Genomic DNA, 16,541 nt, shown 5'->3' with positions numbered 1-16,541 from the left:
GAACCAAATTGTAGAAAATGGACTGAAACAGTGAGGGACTTTGCTCATTATTGATTTCCGTTGCAAAGCGTTTTCTGTTGGGTGCTCTAATGAACATGACCCTGATGTTTTGGCTCACTGAAGGATGGCCAGGATGCGGAGAAGGGATCAGCGTGGTGGGAGAATTGCCCAGTCCCCGAAGCTGACACAATCACACCTGTTATCACCCAGTGTTACTTCTGGACCAGGAGGCTGTACGATTTCTACACCGCTCCTGTCGTCAAGTTCTGGTTCCACACGGTGAGCTAGCAGCATGCACTCATAATTCTCTTCTAAGCCTCAGGGCATGCATATTATATAAAGAGGGACCTTCTTTGTTGAAAATATTCCTCAGTCTGAAACGATTGACTGGGATTAGACTTGATCCCTTCTTCATTGTTCTCACTCTGGTCCATGTGTCTGATGCTGTTGCACTGTGTGTGCTCTAGATGTCCTACTTGGCCTTTCTCATGCTGTTCTCCTACACTGTTCTGGTAAAGATGGAGGACCGGCCCAGCACTCAGGAGTGGCTGGTCATTGCCTATATTATATCCACTGCTGTGGAGAAAACAAGAGAGGTGAGTGTTGTTATGATATGGAGGGTAGTTTAATTGTTAGCACACAGTTAGGCAACACACTACCAGGATACAATCCCACACTCCATTCCCAGGTGGCAGCACCAACCGGGTCAGGGGCAGGTGTTATGCCAAGCCTTATTAACCCCACGGGTGGAAGAATCGAGAGATGATTAGTGTGCAAGCTTGCAGAGCTGGTGGCCATGTGGCTTTTGGTTTTGGGTTGAGTCCTTCATTTTGGACATGTCCTTTTTTTAAAAATGTGTGTGTGTATATATATATATATATATATATATATATATATATATATATATATATAATGTGTGTATGTACAGTGAGGGAAAAAGGTTTTTGATCCCCTGCTGATTTTGTATGTTTGCCCACTGACAAAGAAATGATGAGTCTATAATTTTAATGGTAGGTTTATTTGAACAGTGAGAGACAGAATAACAACCAAAAAATCCAGAAAAACCATGTCAAAAATGTTATAAATTGATTTGCATTTTAATGAGGGAAATAAGTATTTGACCCATCTGCAAAACATGACTTTGTACTTGGTGGCAAAACCCTTGTTGGCAATCACAGAGGTCAGACATTTCTTGTAGTTGGCCACCAGGTTTGCACACATCTCAGGAGGGATTTTGTCGCACTGCAGATCTTCTCCAAGTCATTAAGGTTTCGAGGCTGACATTTGCCAACTCGAACCTTCAGCTCCCCCCACAGATTTTCTATGGGATTAAGGTCTGGAGACTGGCTAGGCCACTCTAGGACCTTAATGTGCTTCTTCTTGAGCCACTCCTTTGTTGCCTTGGCCGTGTGTTTTGGGTCATTGTCATGCTGGAATCCACGACCCATTTTTAATGCCCTGGCTGAGGGAAGGAGGTTCTCACCCAAGACTTGACGGTACATGGCCCCGTTAATCGTTCCTTTGATGCGGTGAAGTTGTCCTGTCCCCTTAGCAGAAAAACACCCCCAAAGCATAATGTTTCCACCTCCATGTTTGACGGTGGGGATGGTGTTCTTGGGGTCATAGGCAGCATTCCTCCTCCTCCAAACACGGCGAGTTGAGTTGATGCCAAAGAGCTCCATTTTGGTCTCATCTGACCACAACACTTTCACCCAGTTGTCCTCTGAATCATTCAGATGTTCATTGGCATACTTCAGACGGGCATGTATATGTGCTTTCTTGAGCAGGGGGACCTCGCGGGCGCTGCAGGATTTCAGTCCTTCACGGCGTAGTGTGTTACCAATTGTTTTCTTGGTGACTATGGTCCCAGCTGCCTTGAGATCATTGACAAGATCCTCCTGTGTAGTTCTGGGCTGATTCCTCACCGTTCTCATGATCATTGCAACTCCACGAGGTGAGATCTTGCATGGAGCCCCAGGCCGAGGGACATTGACAATTCTTTTGTGTTTCTTCCATTTGCGAATAATCGCACCAACTGTTGTCACCTTCTCACCAAGCTGCTTGGCGTTGGTCTTGTAACCCATTCCAGCCTTGTGTAGGTCTATAATCTTGTCCATGACATCCTTGGAGAGCTCTTTGGTCTTGGCCATGGTGGAGAGTTTGGAATCTGATTGATTGATTGCTTCTGTGGACAGGTGTCTTTTATACAGGTAACAAGCTGAGATTAGGAGCACTCCCTTTAAGAGTGTGCTCCTAATCTCAGCTCGTTACCTGTATAAAAGACACCTGGGAGCCAAACATCTTTCTGATTGAAAGGGGGTGAAATACTTATTTCCCTCATTAAAATGCAAATCAATTTATAACATTTTTGACATGCGTTTTTCTGGATTTTGTTGTTGTTATTCTGTCTCTTACTGTTGAAATAAACCTACCATTAAAATTATAGACTGATCATTTATTTGTCAGTGGGCAAACGTACAAAATCAGCAGGGGATCAAATACTTTTTTCCCTCACTCTATGTATGTATGTATGTATGTATGTATGTATGTATGTATGTATGTATGTATGTATGTATGTATGTATGTATGTATGTATGTATGTATGTATGTATGTATTTCTGTCACCATTTTGAGTGAACAATAGTCTTCTCGGAATAGCCGACCCAGGGGGAGTCAAGTCTGAGCTGGCCCTGGACCTAAGGTAGGGTTGCTTTCTCCTAAAATCAGGTTCCAGACCAGTTAACTAGACCCCTAAACTAAGTGAGAGTGTCAATATTAGCGGGCTAGATATTGGTTCCGTAACAGTGTATATAATAAGTTGAAGACTAAACCTGCCCTGACACACTGAGGCTGTCTTATCTCTGGCACGTTAGACTCAAAGGTCTGACACAGTTTATATGTTAGACCTGATAGGGTCTCTCTCTCTCTTACATCTCTCTCTTTCTTTTCCTCTCTTTCTATTTCCCCTCTCTCTCACACCATCCCACGCTGTCTGCGTCTCATTCTCTCTCATATGTTCTCCCCCTCTTTTATCACTGCTCAACCTCGTACCCATCAGAGGTGTAGATTCGAGTCACAAATTAGATGACTTGAGACTCGACTTGATATAAAATAAAATGACTTAAGACTTGACTTGGAGCCTCAAGACTCGGGACTCGACTTTGACTTGAGACTGATGACTTGAAATGATCTGTCCAGCTTTTGTAATGTTTTGGCACTCATTAATTTCCACTCAGCCAGAAACTGTAGCCGCAGCATGCCAGCATCACTCTAGCAGATTGGCTAGTGAAACGCACACTCTGCCCTCTGATTGGACAAGCAAACGGTCAATCAACACAGGTCAGGTGAGCCAGCGCATTAGAAGGTTTTGGGCGGTCACGACTCACAAGTGTGATATTTTTTATATTTTTTAAAATCATACAGTTTTTAAAGGATTACAAAAAACTGTAACTGTAATCCATTACGTTACCAGCAAAAATATTGTAATCAGCTTACAGATACTTTTGAAAAACTAGATCTTTGACACTTCTCTGTTTTCTCAATGACATTCAAATAAGCATTGAAAAAAGGTGCAAGTTTAAATTTGTTCTACCTGAGCGAGACCGACCACAAGTCAGAGACCACTATGATGACACCAAATGCGTTTAATGGATCGCAGGAAAAGAGCAGGAATAGGCTTTTCTAGGCTACAGTCCAAGCTATGTGTTCCAATGATGCGACTGCAGTCGGCATTCAAAGATTATCCAACTTGAATAAACGCTTTGAGGTAAGGAGGACAGCAGTTGTGTAGTCTACGGCGATACGGATATCACTTATTATTGATAGCTACATAGCGCATTGATGTGAATCACACTGCTGCTCTCTCATTTAGCTATTTGCGCCTTATGGATTGTGGCTGTTGTGGATGGCTGTTCACAAATTTAAATGTGTATTTGAACCCAACAATGGTTGAATTCAAGAAGTTTAAGCTGCCTATCAATCATTGTTTTTGAACCACTGGACATCCAGTGAAAAATGCGCTCTTGCAACAGCTGCACAGTGCGGATCCCAGCCTATGGAATAAAAGTGGGGCTTTTCTTGCTCAATGCTCAAACTTGCACACTTTTGATAGACTTAAAGGGGCCGTCTGTAGTTGCTACATCCATTTTTGGACGTACTTTTTCTTGCCACTGTATATATAATGTATGTGAACCCTTTGGAAAAACCTGGATTTCTGCAGAAATTGGTCATCAAATTTGATCTGATCTTCATCTAGGTCACAACAATAGACAAAAACAGTCTGCTTCAACTAATAACACACGGACAATATGTTTTCATGTCTTTATTGAACACACTGTGTAAACATTCACAGTGCAGGGTGGAAAAAGTATGTGAACCCTTGGATTTAATAACTGTTTGACCCTCCTTTGACAGCAATAGCCTCAACAAAAAGTTTTCTGTAGTTGCGGATCAGACCTGCACAACGGTCAGGAGGAATTTTGGACCATTCCTCTTTACAAAACTTTCAGTTAAGCATATATTCTTGGGATGTCTGGTGTGAACTGTTCTCTTGTGGTCATGCCACAGCATCTCAATCGGGTTGAGGTCAGGACTCTGACTGGGCCGCTACAGAAGGTGTATTTTCTTCTGTTGATGCCATTCTGTTTTTGATTTACTTCTGTGTTTTGGGTCATTGTCCTGTTGCATCACACATCTGTTGAGCTTCAATTGGAGGACAAATAGCCTAACATTCTCCTGCAAAATGTCTTGATAAACTTTGGAATTCATTTTTACGTCGATGATAGAAAACTGTCCAGGCCCTGAGGCAGCAAAGCAGCCCCAAACCATGATGCTCCCTCCACCATACTTTACAGCTGGGATGAGGTTTTGATGTTGGTGTGCTGTGCCTTTTTTTCTCCACACATATTGTTGTGTGTTCCTTCCAAACAACTCAATTGTAGTTTCATCTGTACACAGAATATTTTGCCAGTAGCGCTGTGGAACATCCAGGTGCCCGTTTGTAAACTTCAGACATGCACTAATGTTTTTTTTGGACAGCAGTGGCTTCTTCCGTGGTGTCCTCCCATGAACACCATTCTTGTTAAGTGTTTTACGTATCATAAACATAGATATTAGCATGTTCCAGAGATTTCTGTATGCCTTTAGCTGACACTCTAGGATTATTCTTAACCTCATTGAGCATTCTGCGCTGTGCTCTTGCAGTCATCTTTGCAGGATGGCCACGCCTAGGGAGAGTGGCAACAGTGCTGAACTTTCTCCATTTATAGACAATTTGTCTTACCGTGGACTGATGAACATAAAGACTTTTAGAAATACTTTTGTAACACTTTCCAGCTTTATGCAAGTCAACAATTCTTAATCTGATCTCTTCTGAGATCTCTTTTGTTTGAGGCATGGTTCACATCAGGCAATGCTTCTTGTGAATGGCAATCTCAAATTTTGTGAGTGTTTTTTAAAGGGCAAGGCAGCTCTTACCAACATCTCCAATCTCGTCTCATTGATTGGACTCCAGGTTAGTTGACTCCTGACTCCAATTAGCTTTTGGAGAAGTCATTAGCCTAGGGGTTCACATACTTTTCCCAATCTACACTGTGAATTTTTAAATGATGTTTTCAATATAGACAATAAAAATACAATAATTTGTGTGTTGTTATTAGTTTAAGCACACTATGTTTGTCTATTGTTGTGACTTAGATAAAGATCAGATCAAATTTGATGACCAATTTATGCAGAAATCCAGGAAAATTCCAAAGGGTTCACATACTTTTTCTTGCCACTGTGTGTATATACAGTACCAGTCAAAAGTTTGGACACACCTACTCATTCAAGGGTATTTCTTTATTTTTACTGTTTTCTACATTGTAGAATAATAGTGAAGACATCAAAATGATGAAATAACACATATGGAATCGTGTAGTAACCAAAAAAGTGTTAAACAAATTCTTCTACCCATGATGGCAGCTTTGCACACTCTTGGCATTCTCTCAACCAGCTTCAGGAGGATAGTCATCTGCAATGCATTTCAATTAACAGGTGTGCCTTGTTAAAAGTACATTTGTGGAATTTCTTTCATTCTTAATGCGTTTGAGCCAATCAGTTGTGTTGTGACAAGGTAGGGGTGGTATGCAGAAGAGAGCCCTATTTAGTAAAAGACCAAGTCCATATTATGTCAAGAACAGCTCAAATAAGAAAAAATAAATGACAGTGCATCATTACTTTAAGACATGAAGGTCAGTCAATCCGGGAAAATGTCAAGAAATTTGAAAGTTTCAGTCACACAAATGTGCAGTCACAAAAGCCATTAAGCACTATGATGAAACTAGCCCTCATGAGGACCGCCACAGGAAATGAAGACCCAGAGTTACCTCTGCTGCAGAGGATAAGTTCATTAGAGTTAACTGCACCTCAGATAGCAGGCCCAATAAATGCTTCACAGAGTTCAAGTAACAGACATCTCAACATCAACTGTTCAGAGGAGACTGCGTGAATCAGGCATTCATGGTTGAATTGCTGCAAAGAAACCACTACTAAAGGACACCAATAAGAAGAAGTGACTTGCTTGCGCCAAGAAACACGAGCAATGGACATTAGACCGGTGGAAATCTGTCGTTTGGTCTGATGAGTCCAAATTTGAGATTTTTGGTTCCAACCGCCGTTTCTTTGTGAGACGCTGAGTTGAACAGATGATCTCCGCATGTTCCTACCGTGATGCATGGAGGAGGAGGTGTGATGGTGTGGGGGTGCTTTGCTGGTCATTAAGAAAGTAGTAAAAATAAAGAATAACCCTGGAATGAGTAGGTGTGTCCAAACTTTTGACTGGTACTGTGTGTGTGTGTATATATACAGTGAGGGAAAAAAGTATTTGATCCCCTGCTGATTTTGCACATTTGCCCACTGACAAGGAAATTATCAGTCTATAATTCTAATGGTAAGTTTATTTGAACAGTGAGAGACAGAGTAACAAAAACAAAAATCCAGAAAAACAAAATGTCAAAAATGTTATAAATTGATTTGCGTTTTATATATATATATATATATATATATATAGCCTGTTCCTATATTCCCAATAAACAATGGCTTGACTTACTTTTTGTGAAGGTTTGGTGTGGTGTGGCTATTATTATGCTTTAGCTACTGCAAGCCTATGAAGGCAGTGCGCACCAGCGCTCCAACTGACTCAGACAGTTGAATTTGAGGTGAGAAAGAAGGTTTCAGGCCTATCAGAGTTATTCCTACAATCGAACAATATAATGCTTATCTTTATACAAAATATTCTGATTGAGAATTAACCTCCTTCCGTAAGTCTATATCTGTATAGCAGACGCAGTAACCATCTGACAAAGAAATGCATGTTGTTGTCATAGCATGCCGCCAGCATATCTCTATCTTTCTGGGGATAGGCCTAAGCTTCTCTTCCTTTATATATATATATATATATACAGTTGAAGTCGGAAGTTTCCATACACTTAGGTTGGAGTCATTAAAACTGATTTTTCAACCACTCCACAAATTTCTTGTTAACAAACTATAGTTTTGGCAAGTCGGTTAGGACATCTACTTTGTGCATGACACAAGTCATTTTGCCAACAATTGTTTACAGACAGATTATTTCACTTATAATTCACTGTATCACAATTCCAATGTGTCAGAAGTTTACACACACTAAGTTGACTGTGCCTTTAAACAGCTTGGAAAATTCCAGAAAATGATGTCATGGCTTTAGAAGCTTCTGATTGGCTAATTGACATCAGTTGAGTCAATTGGAGGTGTACCTGTGGATGTATTTCAAGGCCTACCTTCAAACTCAGTGCCTCTTTGCTTGACATCATGGGAAAATCAAAAGGAATCAGCCAAGACCTCAGAAAAATAATTGTAGACCTCCACAGGTCTGGTTAATCCTTGGGAGCAATTTCCAAATGCCTGAAGGTACCACGTTCATCTGTACAAACAATAGTACGCAAGTATAAACACCATGGGACCACGCTGCCGTCATACCGCTCAGGAAGGAGACGCATTCTGTCTCCTAGAGATGAACGTACTTTGGTGCGAAAAGTGCAAATCAATCCCATATATTTTATAAAATTATAAATATGGAATCAAAATGTTGAAATCGGATTCCACTAGCTGATCATTGTCTGCAACCACCTCTGATCATGAAGTAATATAACAGGCATGGAGAGTGAGCTCGTCTGTGGTGGTCGGTGAACCCTCAACCTTCTGGCCTGTAGCCCTGAGTGGCATCGTGCCACAAAAGAAGTGGCAAGGTTGATATCCACATTTGTAAACACACGGTCCCAACAGTTATTGTTATTTGTGGTCTTAAACATTCTTTTGAGTGAATTCTATGAGAGGGACGGTGTTCAATTTATTTTACAGTGCAATGGGAGGGTCATGTGAAAGTATTTTTAAAGTTGGGGAGGTAGGTGCATTTTCTTTTCTGACACCTTGCGTTGGACCAGCCCCCCACCCCAGACCAGTAAATGTTGATCTGTCCCTTAGAATGCAGGACTTGAACTTGACTCGAGACTTGACCCATTCTACTTGGGACTCAACTTGAAACTTGGACCTTGTGACTTGAGAATTACTTGTGACTCAAATAATTGTGACTTGGTCCCACCTCTGGTACCCACAGTCTGAATACAACATCCACTAGATAGCAGTAGGAGGTCACATCATTTCTCTTTGCTGCTAGAAACCAGTTGTGTCTGGTTTGGGTAGTGAGTCATTATGCCAAAAAATGGCGGAACGGATTTTCATGGCTGACATCATAAAATGACCTTAGCAATCAGGGCTTTCAAAAATAAAACCCAGAGAAGTGAGGAAACTTATAACTTATTTTCCTATTGTAAACAATGAGCTTGATAAATGGCACATGTGGAGGATGCATATAAGGTCATGTGGATGGAGAAGGAATTTCATTGATGGCCTAGTGGCTTAACTATCATGTTCGGGGGCAGAACGACAGATTTGTACCTTGTCAGCTTGGGGATTCGATCTAGCAACCTTTTGGTTACTGGCCCAGCGCTCTAACCACTGGGCCACCTGCCGCCCTAATGACCATCAGTTGTACCCTTTCCATGCATACTAAATGTTTGCACTTTGTAAATTGACCTACAATGCATATTCGATGAAAATCACCATTGCGCATGATTTATGGCCTTTATGGAGGGGTGCTGGGATCGAGATTTCCAAAAAGACAAGGACTGTAGCTTTCAAACGATATTTCACTTTCTATGGGGGGTGGTACAGGGTCCAAAACAACCACTCAGAGTTTAACAGGATGACAGGAGCTTCACAAAAAATCTCCATATCGTCTTGCTCACTGCTCGTCTAGAAAAATAATGACCATTCTGCACATCACTACCCATAAATATACTGTACGTTCACTGAATAACTCAGTGGTCATTATCTCACCATCTTACCATAAGTAATAATATTATACTTCAACTTACCATCAAGCATGTGAGAATCACAATAATAACCAATCACACTGCCAGTCATTATTCATACCATAGAGATCATATACAATGACTTCATTAATTGGTGTTCTAATTCCTCATTCTATGATTTATACAGTATGTTTGATGACATTACCTGATGCTAGAGGTTGCCATGGGAGACAACCTGTAGGCAACTCACAAAAATGTCCACAGTAGCCTAATTTTATTCAAATACTTTGATCATCATAGCAGTCTCTGACACGGCGTACAGCTATACTACATGGAGATCGACATAACATTGTTACTGTGTTGTGCAAAATAGCCAGCAATAAGGCTATAATCTGTTAATACAGTACTAGGCTACTAACAAACACTAACAACAGTGCTTTCTTCACCAATAGCACTGAATTCAACTAAATGTATATATACTGGCTGTATATGTATATTTAAAATTGTTAATTCATTTAAATTATAGTGAGGTGTGTGTTGTTACTACTTATTAGGTGTTCATGTCAGTGCCGAGGAAACCCAGTCAAAAGCTGAAGGTGTGGTTTGGAGAGTACTGGAATGTGACTGACTTCCTGGCCATCGTCCTCTTCCTGGTGGGGCTGGGGCTACGCTGGGACAGTGGGTCCTACCGGACTGCCGGGCGGATCACCTACTGCCTGGACATCATCTTCTGGTATGTTCGGGTGCTGGACCTGCTGGCCGTCAACCAGCATGCCGGGGCCTACCTCACCATGATCACCAAGATGGTGAGTAAAGCCATGTGCCTTTCCTTCCTTGGGTTAACACCTAGAGTGAGTACAACATGGCATGCTATGGGGCCTGGTCAAAAGTGATGCACATTTTGATAAGTTGATGCAGGTTTGTTAGTGCTGGGTTGGGACAAAAATGTGCACCATTGTGTGCCCCCTAGTGCTGGGATAGAACACTGACTGACCATACAGCACATATTTTAATTTATACAAACAAAATGGAGTCATTTGTTTCTTTTCTGTGTTCTCTACCCATCTGCTCAGACCAGTAACATGTTCTACATTGTGGTGATGATGGCGATTGTGCTGCTGAGTTTCGGCGTGTCCAGGAAGGCTATCTTGTCTCCAGACGAAGCTCTGTCATGGAGCCTGCTCAGAGATGTGGTCAACCAGCCGTACTGGATGATGTTTGGAGAAGTGTACGCAGGCGAAATAGACAGTGAGTAACCAGTGACCAGTCACAGTAGTGGCTCAATTGGTTGGCGCTGCTTGCAACACCAGAGCTGTGTAGGTAGACTCCTGCATGGGCAACAGTCTATGGGAATAGGGTGTTATTTGAGACATCTCTTGTGTGTTTGTGGCAGCCTGTGCAGGTGACACGCCGTGTGTCCCAGGTGCCTTCCTCACCCCCTTCCTCCAGGCCGTCTACCTCTTCTTCCAGTACATCATCATGGTCAACATCCTCATTGCCTTCTTCAAGTAGGGACTCTCTATCAAAAATATAAATTGTATTCTGACTCTGTGTGTCTCTGCCTGATTGTGTCTTTATGTTTTATGCTTTATGTACAAATGGGGTTTTGCAGCTTCTCTGAGTGCTGTACTGTTTCTTATGGATCCTTTTTGACAGCAATATCTACTTTGACATGAAGTCCATATCAAATAAGCTGTGGAAGTACAACCGCTACCGTTACATCATGACCTATCAGGAGAAGCCGTGGCTGCCCCCGCCCCTCATCATCCTGAGTCACATGACCCTGTGTGTGACTGCCATTTACCGGAAACACAGAGGCTTGTCCGAGCAGGAGAGGGACTCCTGTGGGCTTAGTGAGTGAGTGAGTGTGTGTGTGTGTGTGTGTGTGTGTGTGTGTGTGTGTGTGTGTGTGTGTGTGTGTGTGTGTGTGTGTGTGTGTGTGTGTGTGTGCGTGGATGCTTCTCTTTCTCGATGAAACAGCATTAAAAGTCTGATTTAGCCTTAGCCTACTACACTGTGTTTCTATGACAGTATTGATTCACAGCATTTCCACATGGTAGAAAAATGCTACAGTAGATCGTGTGTTGGAAAAATGTAATCTCTTTCTCCCTCTGTCAGAGCTTTACCTGGGCCAAGAGGACCTGAAGAGGCTGCATGAGTTTGAGGAGAGGTGTTTGATGTCGTATTTCCACGAGAAAAACCAAGATGTTCTCTGCAGCCAGATCAACAGGGTACGAGCCACTGCAGAAAGGTGAGACTGGGACTTAGAAAGAGTGTCATCTTCCTCTCAATAGCCATTGAGACCTTTTCTTTGTGATTCACCTGAATGTCTGTCTATGGCCTTTACCTGACAGGGCTGAGGAGATGGGTGTGGTTATGGGCGAGGTGTCGGACAGGGTCCACTTCATCCAGGATACCCTGCAGGTGCTGGACAGCCAGCTGGGTCAGCTGCAGGACCTGTCCGCCCTGGCCGTGGACACCCTCACCCTCCTATCGGCCTCCGATAGCCTGCAGCAGGAGGAGGCCCGCCTAGGCCACTGCCGGCCAATCACCCCCTCCCGTCACCATGTTCCCCACAGCTGGACCCTCCCCCACGGAGGTGGAGGCAGTGTTGACATCATGCCCTGCCACACCCCTAGGGCCTACCGCAGCACCCCACCCTCCCTGCTGTGGGGCCACACCTCCCGCAGCCAACGCCCGTCACTGGAGTGGCACACGGGGGTATGGGGGGCAGGCGACCATGGAGGGCAGGGGACTGGTGAGTGTTGTGTGCCTTCCCGCTGTGGCTCTCCCCCGTACCCTTCGGCCTGGGCTATAGACAGTTCTCTGGAACCCCCCCACGGCAAACCCAGGGTCTGCTGCGACCCTGAGATGTCCATGGAAGAGGAAGGGGAGGAGTTTGGGAAGTCCTTTGATGTGAATGTTTCCAGGGCCTCTAGTCGAGCCTTCCTGTTGTCGGACACCCAGGATGAGAGAGTCTGTGGGGCCAGGGGTTTGGTGAACCCCGCCTTCTGTAAGGACGACGACCCTGGGGCAGTTCACTCCAGACAGGGCCAGTGGGGCAGGAAGCGTCCTCACCGGTGGGCGGGTCTGTCCAGGGACCGGCCCTACAGTCACAGCCGCTCTCTCTCCTCTAGCATGGAAAACATGGCTCTCACTGGTGTCCCCCTGAGCCAGCTACGAGCCTCCTTCCCCGCTCTCGATTGCCTGTCGGAGGGGGGAAGCTTCACAGCTGACATACCCCTTGGCTGCAGTAAAAGCAGAGGTAATCTACCACCATCTTATGCCATGTTCTTTAAAAATGTTTTGGTCCTGAGCAAATTTCATGTCTGCTGAGCACTGAAAATGTTGTGCAACTTCCAGCGTGCGTTTATTGTGAACACTGACGCTGTACCCGCTTTAAGTTACAGTTTCAGACAGTGGTCAAGTAGGCTACAGTGACTATTTGATCATAATGTAGGCATACCAGAGTGGCCTACCATCAAAAACAATGGGGAAAATGCATCCCGTAACATTTAAACATGGAAATAGCTGTTCTATCATTCAGCCAACTGTTGCAGCAAATGTGTGTTCAGAGTAGGCCCACATTCCATTAGACATTTGAAAAAAACATGCAGGGCTTGACATTAACCTGTTTATCCACTTGTCCTTCAGACAAGGAGGTGACTGAAAATGTTGTGTTGTTTGATGCAAGAAACCACTTTACAAAAAAAATATATATACAGTTGAAGTAGGAGGTTTACATACACCTTAGCCAAATACATTTAAACTCAGTTTTTCACAATTCTTGACATTTAATCAGAGTAGAAATTCCATGTCTTAGGTCAGTTAGGATCATCACTTTATTTTAAGAATGTGAAATGTCAGAATGATAGTCGAGAGAATGATTTATTTCAGCTTTTATTGCTTTCATCACATTGCCAGTGGGTCAGAAGTTTACATACACTCAATTAGTATTTGGTAGTGTAACCGATGTGAAATGGCTAGTTAGTTAGCGGTGGTGCGCGCTAATAGCGTTTCAATCGGTGACGTCACTCGCTCTGAGACTTGAAGTAGGGTTTCCCCTTGCGTTGCAAGGGCCACGGATTTTGTGGCGCGATGGGTAACGATGCTTTGTGGGTGTCAGTTGTTGATGCTTGCAAGGGTCCCTGGTTCGAGCCCAGGTTGGGGCGAAGAGAGGGACAGAACCTACACTGTTACATTGGTGCCGTGACCCGGATCATTGGTTGCTGCGGAAAAGGAGGAGGTCAAAAGGGGGGTGAGTGTAACCGATGTGAAATGGCTAATTAGTTAGCGGTGGTGCGCGCTAATAGCGTTTCAATCGGTGACGTCACTCGCTTTGAGACTTGAAGTAGGGTTTCCCCTTGCGTTGCAAGGGCCGTGGCTTTTGTGGCGCGATGGGTAACGATGCTTCGTGGGTGTCAGTTGTTGATGTGTGCAAGGGTCCCTGGTTCGAGCCCAGGTTGGGGCGAAGAGAGGGACGGAACCTACACTGTTACAGTAGCATTGCCTTGGAATTGTTTCACTTGGGTCAAACGTTTTGGGTAGCCTTCCACAAGCTTCCCACAATAAGTTGGGTGAATTTTGGCCCATTCCTCCTGACCGAGCTGGTGTAACTGAGTCAGGTTTGTAGGCCTCCTTGCTCACACACGCTTTTTCAGGTCTGCCCACAATTTGTCTATAGGATTGAGGTCAGGGCTTTGTGATGGCCTTTCCAATACCTTGACTTTGCTGTCCTTAAGCCATTTTGCCACAACTTTAGAAGTATGCTTGGGGTCATTGTCCATTTGGAAGACCCATTTGCGACCATGCTCTAACTTCCTGACTGCTGTCCTGAGATGTTGCTTCAATATATCCACTTAATTTTCCTCCCTCATGATGCCATCTATTTTGTGAAGTGCACCAGTCCCATCAAAGCACCCCCACAGCATGATGCTGCCACCCCCGTTCTTCACGGTTGGGATGGTGTTCTTCGGCTTGCAAGCCTCCCCCTTTTTCCTCCCAACATAACAATGGTAATTATGGCCAAACAGTTCTATTTTTGTTTCATCAGACCAGAGGATATTTCTCCAAAAAGTAAGATCTTTGTCCCTATGTGCAGTTGCAAACCGTAGTCTGGCTTTTTTATGGCGGTTTTGGAGCAGTGGCTTATTCCTTGCTGAGCGGACTTTCAGGTTATGTCGATATAGGACTCATTTTACTGTGGATATAGATACTTTTGTACCTGTTTCCTCCAGCATCTTCACAAGGTCCTTTTGCTGTTATTCTGGGATTGATTTGCACTTTTTGCACCAAAATACGTTCATCTCTAGGAGACAGAACGCATCTCCTTCCTGAGCAGTATGACGGCTGCGTGGTCCCATGGTGTTTATACTTGCAATTTTTTTCTGAGGTCTTGACTGATTTCTTTTGATTTTCTCATGATGTCAAGCAAAGAGACACTGAGTTTGAGGGTAGGCCTTGAAATACATCCACAGGTACACCTCCAATTGACTCAATTGATGTCAATTAGCCTATCAGAAGCTTCTATAGCCATGACACCATTTTGTGGAATTTTCCAAGCTGTTTAAAGGCACAGTCAACTTAGTGTATGTAAACTTCTGACCCACTGGAATTGTGATATAGTGAATAATAAGTGAAATAACATGTTGGAAAAATTACTTGTGTCATGCACAAAGTAGACTTGCCAAAACTATAGTTTGTTAACAAGAAATTTGTGGATTGGTTGAAAAATCAGTTTTAATGACTCCAACCTAAGTGTATGTAAAATTCCGACTTCAACTGTATAAATATATAAATGTTTATTCCCATACCATTATTACAGAGAATCAGACAAATTATGCTACCCTCTGCCTATTAGCTACTTAGCTTATTCAAGCCTGTCTCAAAATATAACACTGCTGTTCAATCTTGTGCTTTTATGCGTGAGCAGAGATTTATTCTGCATGTCAATCCCGGGGGCGCAGTTTAGAGGGAACATTGCTCTTATGCTTGGTTAGCATTAGCAACAACATACATACAAGGCTCAGTTATATTTTTTGGTCCTCACATTTGTATTATATATCATATATCCATGTACAAATACCAATAAGGTAAAACATTCCATGACACTAATCAGTTTCCCAATGTATCTCAAGTGATTCTATCTATCCTGGTTGTGTTTTGCAGAGTGGTCCAACTGGTTTGACCTGGCAGTGACCTCAGGGAGCAGAGAGAGGTGTCAGGGCAGGAAGACAGTCAAGATCCTGGAGGAGAGATCTTCAGACCCTGTAAGACAGACAGTAGACAAACAGATAGACCGACACTAGACAAACAGACGTCTGAACACTGAATCTGTTCAAACTCTATCTGCCATTTACTACTAGGTCCTGCATGGTGCCACAGTCTAACAGAGCTGTAGCTATTTACAGTAGTACACGTAAAGCTGTGTATAGTCTGTGTATATCGATTGATTTGAGATTACACTTCATTGACCACTCTGCTCTCAGGGGAAAGAGGTGGACTCATACCTCTCTGACGTGTGCAGAAAGAGGAGGCGCAGGGGAGGAGAGCCTGTGTGCTGGTCTGCCTCTGCCAGCCTCAACCCGCTCAGTATGTACACATAGAGACAGAAAGAGGGCAGACCTTCTATCTTTGCCATTGATCAATTCTGTTCATCATCTCACCTTCTCGTGTCAATATTGTTTCAGATTCTGAACCCATGGATTCGTTGCAGAAAGTAGCTTTTTCACATCAGGTAAGATTTAATCTTGTGTTGTATGTACAAGTAGTTATGTTTTGTCAATATAAAGATGTTAAGTAAAAATAGAGGAAAAGGTACCAGAACAATATATAAAGATGTGTGGAGATTTATACTGTATATAGAGATCTCTTTAGAAATAGTCCATGGGCCAGCGAAAAAAATGTGTCCACTCTGGGCTGGCAAAAGTTTAATAGTCTTATCTTTGTCTCCCTATCCCTAGCTTTGTACAGTTGAAGTCGGAAGTTTACATACACTTAGGTTAAAACTCGTTTTTCAACCACTCCACAAATTTCTTATTAACAAGCTATAGTTTTCGCAAGTCGGTTAAGACATCTACTTTGTGCATGACACAAGTAATTTTCCAACAATTGTTTACAGACAGATTATTTCACTTATAATTCACTGTATCA

At 43.2% G+C, this 16,541-nt stretch overlaps 1 protein-coding gene across 1 annotated transcript in view; it reads left to right on the top strand.

The window, feature by feature from the left end:
• The window catches only part of LOC115164811 (transient receptor potential cation channel, subfamily M, member 6), a 54,764-nt gene that overhangs the window by 27,713 nt on the left and 10,510 nt on the right, over nucleotides 1-16,541 (top strand). Inside the window, exons 20-30 of the mRNA XM_029717625.1 lie at nucleotides 124-279; nucleotides 468-596; nucleotides 9,944-10,195; nucleotides 10,463-10,637; nucleotides 10,783-10,897; nucleotides 11,046-11,242; nucleotides 11,508-11,640; nucleotides 11,744-12,654; nucleotides 15,558-15,658; nucleotides 15,878-15,980; nucleotides 16,079-16,125. Coding sequence (XP_029573485.1) covers nucleotides 124-279; nucleotides 468-596; nucleotides 9,944-10,195; nucleotides 10,463-10,637; nucleotides 10,783-10,897; nucleotides 11,046-11,242; nucleotides 11,508-11,640; nucleotides 11,744-12,654; nucleotides 15,558-15,658; nucleotides 15,878-15,980; nucleotides 16,079-16,125 — 2,319 coding nt within the window. The remainder of the gene's footprint in view (nucleotides 1-123; nucleotides 280-467; nucleotides 597-9,943; nucleotides 10,196-10,462; nucleotides 10,638-10,782; nucleotides 10,898-11,045; nucleotides 11,243-11,507; nucleotides 11,641-11,743; nucleotides 12,655-15,557; nucleotides 15,659-15,877; nucleotides 15,981-16,078; nucleotides 16,126-16,541) is intronic.

This window comes from Salmo trutta, chromosome 27, assembly GCF_901001165.1.
Source record: "Salmo trutta chromosome 27, fSalTru1.1, whole genome shotgun sequence".
Classification (NCBI taxonomy): Eukaryota; Metazoa; Chordata; class Actinopteri; order Salmoniformes; family Salmonidae; genus Salmo; species Salmo trutta.
This window is presented reverse-complemented; position numbering and strand designations above follow the sequence as displayed.